Source organism: Vulpes vulpes, chromosome 15, assembly GCF_048418805.1.
Source record: "Vulpes vulpes isolate BD-2025 chromosome 15, VulVul3, whole genome shotgun sequence".
Taxonomy (NCBI): Eukaryota; Metazoa; Chordata; class Mammalia; order Carnivora; family Canidae; genus Vulpes; species Vulpes vulpes.
Genome location: NC_132794.1, coordinates 77,224,588 through 77,241,708, shown reverse-complemented (window position 1 = coordinate 77,241,708; position 17,121 = coordinate 77,224,588). Strand labels below are relative to the sequence as shown.

At 38.8% G+C, this 17,121-nt stretch overlaps 1 protein-coding gene across 7 annotated transcripts in view; it reads left to right on the top strand.

Moving 5' to 3' along the window:
- The window catches only part of UBE2Q2 (ubiquitin conjugating enzyme E2 Q2), a 59,185-nt gene extending 44,063 nt beyond the window's left edge, over positions 1–15,122 (top strand). For 4 of the 7 annotated variants that reach the window (XR_011997475.1, XM_072739227.1, XM_072739223.1 and 1 more), the window contains 4 exons: positions 5,725–5,773; positions 6,209–6,304; positions 11,832–11,898; positions 13,705–15,122. Coding sequence is in view for 6 of the 7 variants with exons in the window: in XM_072739227.1 (XP_072595328.1) it covers positions 5,725–5,773; positions 6,209–6,304; positions 11,832–11,898; positions 13,705–13,736 (244 nt within the window). In the remaining variant the exon portion in view is untranslated. The remainder of the gene's footprint in view (positions 1–5,724; positions 5,774–6,208; positions 6,305–11,831; positions 11,899–13,704) is intronic. The other 3 variants (XM_072739224.1, XM_072739222.1, XM_072739225.1) reach the window with 2 other exon arrangements.
- Positions 15,123–17,121: the final 1,999 nt, after the last annotated feature.

Here is a 17,121-nt window from a genome sequence, read left to right as displayed (position 1 = left end):
GTAAGAGAATGGTTCATTCTCTTGCATGTAGCTCCCTGTCCAGTTTTCCCAACACTATTGAATAAATGGTCGTTCTTCCCCATTGTGTTTTCTTGTCTTTGTCATAGATTAATTGACCATGTATGTGTGGGTTTATTTCTGGGCTCTCTGTTCTGTTCCATTGATCTACGTGTCTCTTCTTGTGCCAGTACCATAGTGTTTTGATTACTATAGCTTTGTAGTACAGTTTTAAACTTGGAATTGTAATACCATCAGCTTTTTTGCTCTTTCTTAAGATTGCTTTGGTTATTCAGTCTTTTGTGGTTCCATAGAGATATTAAGATTTTTTTCTAGTTCTCTGAAAAACACTGTTGGTATTTTGATGGGAATTACACTCAATCCGTAGATAGTTTTGGATAATATGGGTGCTTAAACAATATTCTTCCAAGTCCTGGGCATAGTACGTCTTGCTGTTTATTTATGTAACCTTTTATTTCTTTCATCAGTGTCTTAGAGTTTTTAGAGTACAGGTCTTTCACCTCCTTGGTTAAATTTATTCCTAGGTATAATTCTTTTTGATGAAATTGTAAATGGGATCATTCTCTTCATTTCTCTTTCTGCTATGTCATTACTAGTGTATGGAAACACAACAGATTTTTTTTGTGTGTCTTGCAAAAAGTTTTTAGTTATGATGAGTTTCAGTTTATAGATGTTTTTCCTTTTATGGATAATGCTTTTGGTGTCAAATTTAAGAACTCCTTTCCTTGTCCTAGATCCTGAAGATAGTCTCTTATTTTGTGTTTTCTCAGTTTTATAGTTTTACATTTTACAGATGAGTCTATGCATCATTTTGAGTTAACTTTTGTATAAGGTATGAAATTTAAATCAGAGGGTTTTTCCTTAATGGTCCGATTACTCTAGTGTTGTTTGTTGAAGAGGCTCCCATGGCTTTCAAAATATCTCCCGTGTCAGTGACTGCCAGGTTTTATAGCTAATGTTTTTGTCTTTTTTTTTTTAATTCAAAATTTGCCAACCTATAGCATATCACCCAGCGCTCATCCTGTGTTTTTGTCTTTTCTACTCCCAATATCGACCTGCCTTCTTGACATCTTTACTTGAATGTCTCTTTGTTTTTTAAAATATTTTATTTATTTATTTATTCATGAGAGGCACGGAGAGAGGCAGAGACACAGGCAGAGGGAGAAGCAGGCTCCCTGAGGGAGCCTGACGTGTGCCTTAATCCCAGAACTCCAGGATCACGCCCTGGGCCCAAAGCAGAGCTCAACTGCTGAGCCACCCAGGCGCGCCAACGTGGATGTCTCTGCACGGGCATCTCCAACTCTATAGCATGGAAACTCGAACTCCTCTTCTTTCCAGGCTCTTTTCCCCGTCTTCTCCATCTCCGTTATTGAATGTAGTTCTTCTTATACCCTCCTTTCCCACCTCCAGTCCTCTAATTCTCCTCCTCAGAGAGGTCCCAGATCCAGTTACTTGTCTCCGTTTCTGTTGCTACCACCACCGTTTCTCATGTGGACCACTTCCGAGGCTTCCTGACTGGACTCCTGCTTGTGTTCCTTCTGTCGTGTAAGCTTTTAGCATGATCTTTTATAAATTTGTTTGATTATGTTGTTCTCCAGCTTGAGCTCATCCCTGTCTTTCCATTGCTCACAGGTTGGTGCTCTTCCCATATTCTATAAGCTGTCTGTGATCTTGCCCTTGGCTTCCTCTCTAACCCTCTTGGACGCTACTTGTCCTGTCAAAGCTGATGTCCCACTGAATGTCTTTCAGTACCCGGCACGTGTTTTCCCTCATAACCTTTCTTAAGCATGCATTCCTCTGCCTGGAATGTTACTCCCGCCCACACTTCTACATCCTACAAATCTCGGCTGGTACTGGTACGTTACTCGTAGAGACGCCGTTCCTGACCAGCACATTTTTAAAGAGTCCCCTGGTTATTACTTCGAGAGCTCTGAGTCCCCTTTCCGTACTTTGTTTTATTTGTTTAGCCCCTGTGATCTTAACTAGATGGTACACGTGAAGGACAGGGTCCTGTCGTTTTTCTTCGGTGTATCCTCTCCCTGGTCAGTGTGTCGTATATTTTTGTGCGGTAAATATTCATGAGTCCGTGAATTACAGTAAGTTAGCAAGATGTGGACAGCTTAGGGTAATACATAATGCTAGGCTTGGTTTATATTTTTCTGAAATTGTTTTTTGGATTTTATCTATTTGAGAGAGAGAAAGAGAGAGAACACGAACATGCCCAAGTGGGGAGAGGGGCAGAGGGAGAGGTAGACTCGCCACTGAGTCCCAGGACCCTGGGATCATGACCTGAGCTGAAGTCAGACGCCCCCCGCCTCCCGCACCCAAGGCTTGGTATTTTTATGAGCTATTTTAATGAGCCATCAGTACTTGGCTATCTTTCTTGCTTAGTCCAGGTCAGCGTGTAGTAACTTAAAAGAGAATCATAAAGATTATTTATTTTTCATCTCATTAATACATTGTGAGCAACTATCCATAGGCAACTGAAAATACTTTATTGGTTAATATAATGTGAATTTTTATTTGTGCCCCATTTATCCATGAAGAGAATGTTTCTACTTCTAGATGACCATGGGTTGTTTCTGTCTGTATTAAGGGAATGTGTTCTGAATAGTCTGGTTTTAAGTGCCAGCATTTTCATTTATTCCTATCTAAAGTCTCGGTTCTTACAACGTATAGTTTATTTCCTTACCTCAAGAATGGGGAGGGTCATGACTGTTTTATGTGGCCTGGGTAAGCCTGCCTTCCTTTTCTTTTTTTTTCCAATGTGACTATTGTTAAGAATTTGGCTATATATAAAAAAAAAAAAAAAGAATTTGGCTATAATATAAAATTTTTATATTCCTCATCTCTCTCATCTTTTTTTTTTTTTTTAGCATCACTTAATCGTGTTCTATGAACACTGATAAATGATTTCTGTTGTCTCCTCATCAATGCCATTTAAGTGATCATCCTAGCTTGTGGATGAGATTAGCTGGCAAACATTCTTGCAAGAATTTTCTAGTATAACAAAAATTATACATTGCCTAAAAAGGCTAAGCTTTAGGATAGTGTTTGCTATACAACTTTGGCAACTGAAGTTATTTATTTATTTGTTTTGGTTGGGGATTTCATTTTTGTTGTTTTTTTTTTTTTATTGGAGTTCAATTTGCCAACATATAGCCTAACACTCAGTGCTCATCCCGCCAAGTGCTCCCCTCAGTGCCCATCACCCAGTCACCCCAACCCCCCCCACCTCCCTTTCCACTACCCCTTGTTCATTTCCCAGAGTTAGTTGTCTCTCATGTTTTGTCACCCTCGCTGATATTTTCATTCATTTTCTCTCCTTTCCCTTTATTTCCTTTCGCTAATTTTTTATATTCCCCAAATGAATGAGACCATATAATGTTTGTCCTTTTCCGATTGACTTATTTCACTCAGCATACTACCCTCCAGGTCCCTCCACATCGAAGCAAATAGTGGGTATTTTGTTTTTCTTAAAGATACTGTTTTTAAGTAATCTCCACACCCAGTGCCAGGCTCAAACTCCTAACCCCAAGATCGAGAGTCGCACATTTCGCCAACTGAGCCAACCAGGCACCCAAAACTGAGGGGTTTTTAAAAATTGAAACTATTACTATGCTTCCATATGTGGCATATTATTTTTAAGTGACCCTTAGATTATTATTATTTTTCCTTTTTTCTAATATTCTGAATTGTCTCAGTATTCAGCAGGAACTATTTGAAGGCAAAGAACAATAAGTATTTTGAGCATATATTGATAGAGTGAATACAACTCAATGTGGAAGTAGAATCAATCTCTCCTTTTAGGTGTAAATGCTACTAATAGTATGTGTTAAGGAAAAGTTTGCTTACCTCACTTTTATGTAGGTTCTAGAGCTGTTTCTTGTGTTTAGACATCCAACAAACATTTGTGTAGTTAAGGCCTCTTAGAAAATTAGTTTCTTTTGGCCCATGAATACAAAATCTTGCCTTCTTCCCACCTGAAAGACTCTCCACGCCCAGAATGAAGAGTGGGTGCTAAAAAGAAAGGTGGCAGGGATCCCTTGGTGGCGCAGCGGTTTGGCGCCTGCCTTTGGCCCAGGGCGCGATCCTAGAGACCCGGGATCGAATCCCACGTCAGGATCCCGGTGCATGGAGCCTGCTTCTCCCCCTGCCTGTGTCTCTTCCTCTCCCTCTCTCTCTCTCTGTGTGACTATCATAAATAAATAAAAATTTAAAAAAAAAAATAAAAAGAAAGGTGGCAGGTAATTTGTAACTTGGGCTGGTCTACACAACTCTTTTTCCTAAGATAATAGTCTGAGTCCCTGTCTGTATTTAGCATTTCTGAAGTGTAAAGATCAGTAATAGTGTTAACTCATTAACAGATGACTAGAGTTTGAGCAATTTATGGAGAAACCAAAATTCAAATGAAAGCATGGATCTTCTAATTCTGTTAAATCAGCAAGTGCTTATTTAAAGCCACTTTATACAAGATACTCTTTGAGCCCATTGGGAGATTCAGATGATTGGAGATGTCTGTGTTTTAGAGATTTAGAAGAATGTACAAACAAGTTTATAAATTTTCTGATTCTCTACCCAAATTTAGTGTTTTGAAGTGTTTTTCTTTCCCTCCTATAACATTAACTGTGGAAGTTCCCAGAGTTTGGTGCAGTCAGGTAAGGAAGACACTAGCTTAAATTCTCCAGGATGTGGGACTTATTGAATAAATTCCATTACTGAATAATTTTACTATAACTAATAATAATGGTCTACAATAGAAGTTTTTAGATTCCTTACTTTTCTGTAATTTGGTTTAGTCAACACAAGGAGGCATTTGGGTAGCCAGAATGCAAAATCTGTATACTAGAATGGTCTTGGCAAGCTTTACTGGAGAAAGATACAGCATTTGGAAAAGTAGGGAGCCGAAAGAATGTCAGGCAAGGGAAAGACATGGGCAGAATTCCAGAGGACAAAAAAGTTTGTAATGGCCTTGGTGTTCAGACTTGTGGTCTTAGCTTATTTATTTTCAAGATTTATCAGTCTGTCTTCTATAATTATTCCCTTGATTTTATTTTAGGCATGATATTTCATATATTTTGAAGGTCAAAATAACATTAAAGGAGAAATGAAATTATTTTGTTTGAGGAAGGGTTAAAAGGTTGAATAATCTTGATCTAAATAACGATTTCCTAAGAGAAATCTGGGAGATTCCCAGAAGTTGTCTGGTTCAGAGAACAGTTCTCAGGATTGGAAAGAGAAATTGAGGCATCTCAGAGAAGGGACTCTATGGTGAGAACCACTTGATCCTCACAAAAAGATGGATGAAAACAATTTAAACCACAAAATACCATGTCATGTTCATTATTACAGATAGGGCAAAACTGGTGTCATTGGCTAACATAACTGTTAGAGAAATTTTCAGATGAATGTAATACTCCCATTTTCTGGAGGATTCAGGAGTAAGTTCCTAGTTTCTGATATCCTTAGATTAAGCATTCTGTCTCTAAGAACTATTTTTTTTTAATTAAGACAGTTATAAAGTGATGACATTAGAATTGTTTAACTATTCTTAGTCCTGGAACCCTAGAACCCTAACCACTATTCTCATTTTTGGATGTTATCTTCTAACCTTGACTTGTATGTATTCCTAAGTGGTGGTACATTAAATAAAAAGGAACGCCGACATTTAGAGAATTAAATATGATTTCCTTTTCTCTTTTTAAGGTATGTGTTGGGTGGTGGAGCACTATGTATGGAACTTCTCACAAAACAGGTGACTGGTTTTCTTGTGGTACTCCTGTTTTTCAATCTCAGTGGAGTGTTTTGATGATGTTAAATTAGATTCTGAGTGAAAAAGCTCTGATGTAATGCCACCAAAAAATTGTTTTGAAGAGTACCTACTTTTAATAATGAAGTGCTATTTAAGGCAAACCAATAATATGACATTGTACTTGGTGCTTAATCTATTCAAGGATAGGTGTACTGAGAGCGATGTTTCTATAAGGTTATAATTTGCTCATGTTTGATACTTAGAACATAGATTTTTTGTTTGTTTTACAAGATTTTTAGAAAGTCCAACTTTACTTTTTTCTCTTGTATACAGACTTCTTAACATTGTCTTGCTGTTGTCAAGCTGCTACGTGCCATTTTGTTAAGTTTTCCCAAGTGGGAATCAAGAGTACCACTGTGTTTTTTCTTCTTCCTGTAGGGCTGGAGCAGTGCCTACTCAATAGAATCAGTCATCATGCAGATCAATGCCACCTTAGTGAAAGGCAAAGCCAGAGTGCAGTTTGGAGCAAATAAGGTACCTTTATTAAGAAGATCACATAAATGATAATACATGTTTTCTGTTACCTTATGAGACATATTCTTGTTCTTCTAGTCTTTGTTGTTCTTACTATAGGTAAACATGTCTATAATTTGAAGTCTTGTATGTATATGCTAATGAGTTAAAAATTATATGTACTTTAAAGATTGCTGAAATTGAGATCATGTTGTAATACTTAATTCCCAGTGAGCATTTATATGCTAGGCTCTGATCTAAACTTTTTACTTGTAGGTACTATTTCAGTCCTTTTACTGACAGAAGAGTAGGTAATATTATCGTCCTCATTTTGTGGATGAGGAAACTGAAGCACATGGAGGTTAGATAACTCATGTAAGTCAGGTGACAGGTGGCAGAATGAGGACTGGAACCAGACGGTCTAGTGTTAGTCTCTACTCTTACCCACAGAGTTCTGTTCTTTATTCACTAACTATGTCAGAAACCTCTTTCCGTGTCTAATTGTAGTTGTCTATAAACAGTTAAATGGACCAAGGATAATACTCTTAAGTTAGTATATTTTGCAGAAATATTTGTTGATGGAAATTATCCTGACCTAACATTTCAAAAATTTGGATGTTCCTAAAGGTCTGTGTGAATTTTGTGTTAAATGCCTATCCTAATTGTTTGAAATCTAAATTATGTATTTATAACTATATTGCACATCAAAGCAGGAGTCCAGTAGACTCTTAATTAATTCACAAAGGAAGAAAAAATTGAAAAGGCTATTATAAAAATCATTTATTTGGGGTAGTCCTATATAGTCAGTCTTACTTGAGTTCTTTTAAGAGATGTTTCTTTTACACTGGAACAAAATAAAAAACATTTTTTATAAAATCTACAAGTTAATTATTGAATGCTAATGAATTGCTTAACTACATTTAACTAGAAATAATATTAGCATTTGGTATACTTCTGGTCTTTTAAATTTCTTCCTGGCATTTATTTATTTTTATATAGAACTTGATGTGAAATTTCATCATGTTTTTTTTTTTAATTAGCATGTTTTTCTTGTTAAAATATATAAAAGGCTTAGAAAGATGATTGTTTTTGAGTAATTGAGAGAACATTTTATCAGTAACTCACTGTGTAAACTTACCTCTTCTGGGTGTCTGTATCTTTACCTTAAAATACAATTGTCTGGATATTTTCAGTCTCTTCCAGTTTTAAAATTCTGTAGTACCAATACTCTGTTCAGTGGCACAGTTCTCTTGGAATCACTCAATGTCAGTATTATTTTCAACCCTTATGTTTCCATGATTTATAGGTTTTATATAGAGTGCTAAGTTGGGCAACTAAGCACATTTGCATATTAAAGTATGTCTTACAAGATGAATTTTTTTTAATGAATTGTTATGATAAAACTTCACTCTTTCAGTTTTTTTCTTATTAATAAATATCAGTTAAGAATATGGAAACTTTATATAACTAGGAGTTTTGCCTTAAAGGATTTTAAACTACAGGAAGTAGTCTGAATGTTAACTTAAAAATACTGTCAAATCATGTGCTAAATGGTGTTAAAAAATAGGCTACCATTTGTGTGTGTGTGTGTGTGTGTGTGTGTGTGAGAGAGAGAGAGAGAGAGAGGGAGGGAGGGAGGGAGAGAGAGACAAGGATGTATTATGTAGATGTGTTTTTTTTTGTTGTTTTTTTGGTTTTTTTTTTTTTAAGCAGAGACCATCTCTGTAAAGATATTCAAGAAAGTACTATTTCTGAAAAGGGGGTATTGAAATATTGATGCGGTAAGTTAGAGATGGAAGAGAGACTTTAAATCATTTGTGCTCTTTGAATTTCTTTTTGACATATGACTATTACTTCAAAAATATTTTAAATATTTTTAATGATACTATTAGCTGTTGATTCAAAATAAATGAATGAATTTGTTTCCTGAAAATATTACTAAAATGATACACGTAAGTACTGGAGAAAAAAAAGATGCCTCTCAGAACATACGAAATTTGGAGATAGGGTCAAATTGTTTCTGAGGATGTGCAGCTCTGTGCAGGCAAGAGTCATTGCACAGCCCTGCCATTAGCTTGCTCTCGTAGGCTCAGCCAGCAGGAGCTGAGAGTAAGCCATGGGGCAGAAGGATGTCGGCCAGGCTGGTTTTCTGGTCAGTTAACATGGGCTACAGGCTGTAACATTAACTCCAGGCTGTAGTAATGAGAAAGTCTTCTAAAGTAGAGTTCTTCTATTATGACTTGGCAAGAATTTGGGGTTTGGATAGGCAAGGTTCATTCACTGCATAGAGGGCATGATAGTTGGGGTAAATAAATAGTCAAATCCTAGAGCACAGCAACTGTTGGAGTAGCTCCTAAACTATTTCTACAATCAGGAAAGGCACCGATAAATCATTCCCTGTTGCCCATAGAGACTTGAAGAACAAATTAAGCTTGGTCAAATGGACAGTTGTAGAACTCTGTAGCCAATAGTTAGGTACTACATCTTTCCCAAGCATTTATGGGATATGGGGGAAAATAATAAATTCGTAAATTAATTTTTTTATGATTTTAGTATTCATGAGAGACACAGAGAGAAAGAGGGGCAGAGACACAGGCAGAGGGAGAAGCAGGCTTCATTCAGAGAGCCTGATGTGGGACTCGATCCCGGGACTCCAGGACCATAGCCTGGGCCGAAGGCAGGCACTAAGCTGCCGGCCTTCCAGGGATCCCCCATAAATTAGTATTTAAAAAACAAGCCATAGCATTTAAGGCTAGAAGTCAGTAATGAAAAGATTAATAAAAATCCATGTGAATTTGGAAATTAAACACCATTCTAAATCATGGGTTAAAGCAGCACCGGGGTGGCTCAGTGGTTGAGCGCCTGCCTTCAGCTCAGGTCGTGATCCCGGGGTCCCAGGGTCCTGAGGGGGGCCTGCTTCTCCTATGTTTCTGCCTCTTTCTGTGTCTCTCATAAATAAATAAATCTTAAAATAAGTAAATCATGGTTAAAGAATCTTATGAATATTTAAAAATACTTAGAACTGAACCATAATAGAAATACTAAAATTCTCCCTCTGTCCCTCTTTCCTTCTCTATCCCTTTCTCTATCTATCCTTTCTCTCTCTCTCTCTCTCTCAAACATTCATGAAACTAATCCTGTTCAATGCAGAAAACTTCAAATTTTCAAAGTGGGAAAAGGATAGATGTCATCCTCTGATCCTCATTAAATTAAAAACTCTAATAACAAAACAAGAAAACAAATGTTCCTTTTGTGGAATTATGAAATTCAGACAGCCCTTAATAGGGGCTTTGAAATGAAAACTGCAGGATAGCTAGAGAACAGCAATAATGCAATTACTGCGTGCTAGGAAGTCAAGGAGAACTTGGACTGAATACTCCTTGCCCTAAAATCCTTGTATCATTAAAAAAAAAAGAGCCAAGCTTCTAACTCAGTGTTAGAAAGGACAATCAGGTAAGCTGAAAGCAGAAGGAAGGAGTTAACAATGATATATGCAAAGGTCAGTGGAGCAGAAAACAGAAAGGGCCAACTCCCTGGTACCAGAAAGCCTCCACAGTGACCTTCTCTAAATTGGACGAAGATCCTGCTGTTGACAACTGGGAATGGGCAAGGCTGATGTTCTTTCTCCTCTTGTAGATGGGCAGTAGGGTTAGGAAGCGACTGCTGCTCCATCATTTGCAAGTTCCCATCTATGTGTATTTTTCCTATATAGTGTTTCACTTGTACCTTTGTCCCTTGGTGAACAGGCTGACTGAAAAACACTACTTTTCATTAACTTACAGATAACATTAGGGCACATTTTCTTTGTTTTACAGATGCGGTATGGGAGGGTTTTACTGTTTTTAAAGAGGTCTTAGATGGGGATTGCTAGGTGGCTCAGGGGCTTAGTGCCTGCCCTTGGGCCCAAGGCGTGATCCTGGAGTCCCCGGTTGGAGTCCCACATCGGGCTCCCTGCATGGAGCCTGCTTCTCCCTCTGCCCGCCCCCCATCTGTGTCTCTATGAATAAATATATAAAATCTTAAAAAAAAAAAAGGGTCTTAGAAAGTGAAAAAGGCTACACTGTAGAAAAAGAATAAAACATCTATTTGCAGAAATAGAAATAAATAGCTTGTGAACATTTGGAGACACACTCAGCCTCACTCAGTAATAGAAATGCAAATCAAATCCCCCCCCCCCTTCCACCTCTGATATTGTTACAAATAACAAAGGTTTGTAAGAGGGCTCTGGTGAGATGGTATAGAGGCATTCCCACCATTCCCACACGTGGAGCCCATTTATACACTCTTACTTATGGACAGCTATTTTAGCAACACCTCAAGATTACGAAGGCCTATATATCTTTTGACCCAGCAGTTCTGCTCAAGGACTTTTCCCCAGGACTTTGGAAATATTTGTTCAGGGTTACTCACTATAACACTGTGACAACAAAATACTGAAAACAACCTAAATGTCCACCAATTGGAGATTAATAAGATATTTGACTCTCCATGTAACAGAATAAAAACAGGAGGATTTAATAAAACAGGAGGATTAAGCTTTTTGCACACTGATAGGGAAACAGGTCCAAGATTCAGGGGAGATAAGGGAATAGAACGGTGTCTGCAGCATACTGCCTACCATTTGTTGGGAGGAAAAGCAGGGGATGGTGGGTACTAACAATAAGTTATACATGGCTTTTCTTATATAATCTTAAGGAGATACAAGAAACTAACGGTAATTAACTTGAGTAGGAAAAAGGAGGGTGGATGAGAGAAAGAACCGGATGGTTGCGGGACAGGTAAGAAGGAGAATTTTCACCTAGAATGTTTTATACTTTTTAATTCTTATGCTGTGTGAATTTATTATTAAGTTCTATGATATAACAGGTGTGTACCACTATGAAGAATGCTCTTGATATATTGTAGGTTAAGATGTTGCTCAGTTGTACTGATACAAACAAAATCAGTCCTAAATTTGGCCCTTTAAAAGAGGATCTAAAGAGGCTACCAAAACAGGAGTCCTTTAGTAATGCCTTGGTGCCACTTATGATATTTTTTAGATTTTTAACTTAAGGTGTCATTGATATACGTAGTCCTCAAAGCTTAGTGTTACCTTATCTAACGGTTATATTTCAGGCTTTGTGTGTGTGTGTGTGTGTGTGTGTGTGTGTGTGGTGGGGTTTTTTTGGGTGGGGGTAGGGACATGGAAGTTATGAGGAAGAGAGATGGAGTTTTACTCATGTCCAAATAGCATTCTTTGACTTGACTCACCAGTAGAGAGGGGCACTAGAACTATAAAGCTTTATACTTGTCCAGTAAAAGGATTTGTAAAAATGAACTGTGGAGCTTAAATAGATTTTTATTGTACTACAACTTTGGTTTTCTTACTCTAAAGTGGTAGAGAATAATGAAATTGAGAAATGAGGGTTTGAAGTGAAAGTTATTTTTGAAATGGAAATATTCCATTTCCTGTGTTCTTTTAAGCATAGTAGTGATACATCCAATAAATTATTTGTAATGATCTTCACCTACTTATGGTTTCTATTTAAAATGTGTAATTCTCTTTCAGAATCAATATAATCTAGCAAGAGCCCAACAATCCTATAATTCCATTGTACAGATACATGAGAAAAATGGTACGTTTAATTCAATAAGTATTTATTACCATTTATGAAGTTTTCTATGAGGTACTTCCTACTGATAACTTTTCCTGTTTTTGTTTTTCCTTAAGTTCTTAAAGTACTGTTACCACAATGAAAAAATTTAACTTTTGAGGATGCACACACCGTGCTTCATTAAAAAAAATCTTTGTATCCTAAATACTTGACCTGAGAACCTGAGTTAGAGTCAAGATTTTTTAGTAGATTAATGAACAAATCACTTTACTTGCTTGAAATGTCTGGTATTAGGATAGGAATTGGGCTCAAGGCAATTGTACAGGTGGAGTTCTTGTTCTTGATACTGAGTAAATGCAATCAGGATCCTGAACCAGCTGTTTCTGAAACATCTTCAGACTATCTAGTGCTTTTTGACAGTCATACATTTATCTATTCAAGTAAAAATAGACATATAGACATATGAGTATTTGAGTTGGAAATTTAAAAAACTTAAAATATCTTTCATGAAGTGTATTATACCTTAAATTTTGCTGGTTTTCACAATGCATGTTTTGAGTTTTTGTCTCTAACAGGTAGATTTGGAATTAGAAGACTGATTTTTCAAGTAGCATTTGTGTTACTAGCTCTGTGTCTCTGACCAAGTCCCATTTCCTCATCTCTAAAAAGGTGTATCTGTCTTGCCAGACTTGTGAGGAAAAAGAATAGTGTATACACATGGCACTTTGTAACTAAGTGCTGATAACAAGATATTCATTATAGCCATGGTAGTGAAACTGATGCTTTGTTGTGCAGAGCAAGTTAATAGGAAGTAGTTTTCTTTAAGGAGAGTATTTACAGCAAAATGTTCTTTACTAGAAATGTGGTAGCTTATGACTTAATACTTGTGCTTTGTGCACATTTTTATTTTAATTTCAAAGCAAATTCACCACTTTTTTCAGTGACTGTTTCTGAAAGAATAATATTTGAAACAGGTCAAGTTTCTAAAGGAAATGATAAAATTGGAGGGCAAGGCTGGGTTTTCATAATAATAATTCATAGCACACTAAATTAGATCCACAGGTATTTGTATATGACTTCATAACCATGTGGATGCTCTACGTATCTTGGTGTATTCATACTGTTCCAATGGCCATTTCGTGCGAAGCAATACTTAGTTTCGTTAGCCTTTCTACAGAGAGCTTAGATTTTTGTTGTCTGGGAAACAGTCACATTTTTTCTTTTACTTATTTTTTTGTTGAAGCAAACATTGTAGTCATCATTCCAAAATGTTTATGTAAATGTATTTTAGAAAGTGGGTGTGTATAAGCTTAGCTTTGGTAAAAGAGCATTTGATTCAGAATCAGGTTCCAGGTTGGTTTGTGCTGCCAACTCTGATCCTAGGCATAGTCACTGCACTTGCTGAGATGACTTCCTCACTGGTGAAATGGTGTCGTTGTATTAATGACAGTCCAGGTTCTTATTATTTTCAAATGCCAGCATTTTGTTTGGGGGATAGTTATTTTCAGTTAGGTTTACTTTTATGCAGTTGAAATGGAAGAGCAAACCTAGCTTGTAGTCCGTTGTTCCATGCTATCACCTTTAGCTAGAAATTCAATTAGTGTAGAAATTTTATGTTGAAAACTCAAGTACAATTTATTCATAGAAAATAACTTTATGTTGTGCACATATCAAAATGCTATGTTATTAACCCGAATGTAAGTTTAATTTTTACAATAGGTTTAAACAAGAAAAATATGAGTAGAGGAAGTAGCTAAACTTAAATGAAATGCCATTACTCTTACTGACTCAAGAAGGTCTTTTAACATTTTTTCCATTGTGTTTCAGGCTGGTATACCCCTCCAAAGGAAGATGGCTAAATATGTTGACTGTCGTACGTTTGAACCAATGTTGCTTTAAAGAAAATCTTTCCAACATCCAGACACAAGCTTTGAGTGCCCTTATAACAGCAGTACCGAAGACATTAGCTAATAGATATTTTAGTGGATAATCTGTTGACTGACATCCAGTATGAGTTACAGCCTTTTCATTTTGCTCATTTTAGGTATCTTGGACTGAGTAGTGGGGCATTTACTCATACTGGCGACTTATCTCTTTTTCATGAAAAATCTGTTAAGCAGACAAGTCATCATCAGGTTATAGAAGTTGCGACTTTAGGGTAACTTTCCCATATTGAGCTCATGTGTTATAAGGACTTGCAATATACTGTTCCATTTAGAGCCAATAAAAGTTTGATATTTTAATATTGGTTTAGAAAATTTAAAGTCTTCTAAATCACACTAGCTTTTTCAAATAAAAACCATTTTTTGATATTGCCAAAATGATGACAGGAAACCTCCTCGTTAAACTTAAAATTTTTTATGGCTAGGTGAAAATACGAATTGTTTCCCAAAAATATGCTGAGTTGTATTGTACCTTTTAGGCAAAGCAAAGCAAGGCTGTGTAAATTAAAGCTTTGTGAGTAGTACTTTCCACTGGGGCATCAGAGTCTTGCTGGGCTGAATCCGCTTCTTTGTTGGTTCAGTATTTCTTATGAAGAACTGCAGTATAGAGCTTGAAGTTATTTAAAATACTAAATCATTTTACTTCATGTTTCCATTTTATTAACGGGATGTTGCAATCCTTTTTAAACTAATAAACTTGTAAAGTGGCACAAAGAGAATCCTGGAGCAAAAAGTTGCACAGCGAAGTACAAAAAGATATCTAATTTGGAGACTCTTAAAATTTTTGCTATAGTCATAACGATGGCTTTTACATTGAAAGACTAATAGGAATTCTGCCATGTTCATTCTTTTATAAAACGTGACTCAAATCAGCGTACCTCCATTTTATTGCCTTACATGAATCAGTCTGGTTTAGGTTGGTGATAGATTTTTTTAATCTACCCAAGTTTGACTTAAAAGCAAATTCTAGTTATTAAGCACTTTTAAAATGAAATCCAGAAGCACATTTTTTCTGCACAAACATGTTACAAAGTTCAAAAGTGTTTCTTACACATTTGCTCTAAGTTTCGATTCTTAACTTTGTAGACCACATCAGAGAAACTTGGCACTTCTGCGTTACTGTGTGTGTGTGTGACTTGTTTTTGCTCTATTTTGGTTAAGAGAACAGTAGAAAAATATTTTCTGGCATTTTTGTGTACTTGGGTTACATTTGTATAAAGTTCTGATTGCCAGTTGCTGAGATAATAAGTGACCAGCCAGGATTCTTTAAAAGCATTAAAGTTTCTTAAACCTAAGGCTAAATCTCGAATACACTGAATTCTTTAATATCCTGATGGCTAGCAGATCGACAGCTGCACACTTGGCATGCTTTGTTTTTTGGGGGTTTTATTTTTCATTGCAGATTTATTTGGCAATGTACAGTAAATTTTGTAAACTTGCATCAAGTTTATGAATAAAAAACCATTTAAAAAATAACTTTGTTACTTTTCCCTTGTAAGAGGTAAGAGCTTACAAACACCTGAAGCCAAGAGTGAGGGTTTTTTTGGAAGTAGGATTTATATATGGTGGGATGGGGTGAGGAGAGGGTTGAGAGGAACAGAGGCAGATTGATTTAACAAGAGGAAGCTAGAGAACCCAGGAATGGTGTACACGGACTTGGTTATACTCCAGTTTTCCTCAACCTTCTCAACCTTCTCCCTCTCCCGCTCTTTCCTTAATATAAATCCAAGTACTGCTTTCTCCATAGCCGTCCCTAGGCCCCCCTCCCGTTAACAAGAGTCTGCCCCCTCCGTGGTATTCCCGTGGCCTCCTTACAGACAGCTATCAAGTCTTCTCCCAGAAAAACTTTGGTCAGAAAACTCCAGGCCTGGGACATTCGGGCTCTGCTACGCTGCTTTGAGATTTTTCTGCGTTGGCTTTATCTTTGGATTCAATGTTATGTCTGGGTGCTGTATCCGTTCCTCTGTGCAGAGGCAGATGATGGCCTGGTCTTTTAGAAGCTGCCCCCACCCCGCGTACTGCTCTTCACTGTTCCTTGGCTGAACTGGGGCTTGTGTCCACCTCTCAACTGATGGCTGAATTCATACTTTGTGCCAGCGGTTGTCAGTGTACGATCTGGGGAACTCTGGAGACCCCGGGGACCCTCCCAGGAGGTTAGGGTCAAGTTATTTTCCTAGAACATTTGCCATTTTCTTACAAGCGTACAGTGGGCTTTTCCAGAGGCCGCCCAATGTGACGGCGCAACAGATGGCATTCGGAAGCAGGTGCCGCTGGCTTCATTAAGCCAGAAATTAGAGGTTTGCCAACTAAAGCGACCCCACAACTGTTCACTATTGGATGAGGGAGGGCATAGTTATTTTTTCACAAATATTCTATTAGTCTTTGTTCATCTGGACTTACTATTTTATGTGAATCAATATTGAAGTGTTAATCTTTAATATGGCCAATAGGAGTAGCTCTAACCCACATAAGCTCCGTGGGGTTGTCATTATTAACGTGAAGAGTCCTAAGGCCACACACTTGGCACCCGCTGCGTTAGGTGAATCGAGTTCACCCTCAGGAAACGGGGCTGGAGGCCGGGCTCGTCGGAGGGCGCAGCCAGGGGTAAGGGACGTCGGCGGGGATGCAGCCGCGCCTCCTTCGGAATCCCAGGGAACGCAGGAGTCGCGCGGAGGGCGCGCCCACACCCGACGGACACGCGGGGGGAGATGCTCAGCGCCACGGACCACAGGCGCGTGCAGGGGAGCGGCCACCTGACCCGCGAGGGGCTTAAACGCCAGAACGGACACGTGCCTTGGTGAGGAGGCAGAGAAGGGTGCGTTGCGTGTGCGCCGCCGGCGGGGCGGCCCGAGGGCGCCTTGGGGAAGGGGGGCGGGGACGGCCCGAGGGCGCCTCAGGGAAGGGGGGCGGGGACGGCCCGCGGGCGCCTCAGAGAAGGGGGGCGGGGACGGCCCGCGGGCGCCTCAGAGAAGGGGGGCGGGGACGGCCCGCGGGCGCCTCGGGGGGCTGTTTAGAGGGCGGCACCCGCCCGGCACGGCGCGCCTTCACAACCGCCCACTCGAAGTGCGTAGAGAAGCGGGTTTACAGACGATTCGACTAGAAAACAGGCCTCGCGGTGCGCAGGGACGCGGATGGGCCCGGCGGGCCGAGTGCCGAGCGACGGGAGTCCGACAGGCACAGGCGTGGACGCACCTTGGGATCTACGCGGAAGGAACAAATTCTGAGCACTTCGACGCGGGGACCAGTGGTTGGCAGGCGGCGGGGCCGGGGCGCTCCTCCCCGCGACCCGAGCCCGAGTCTA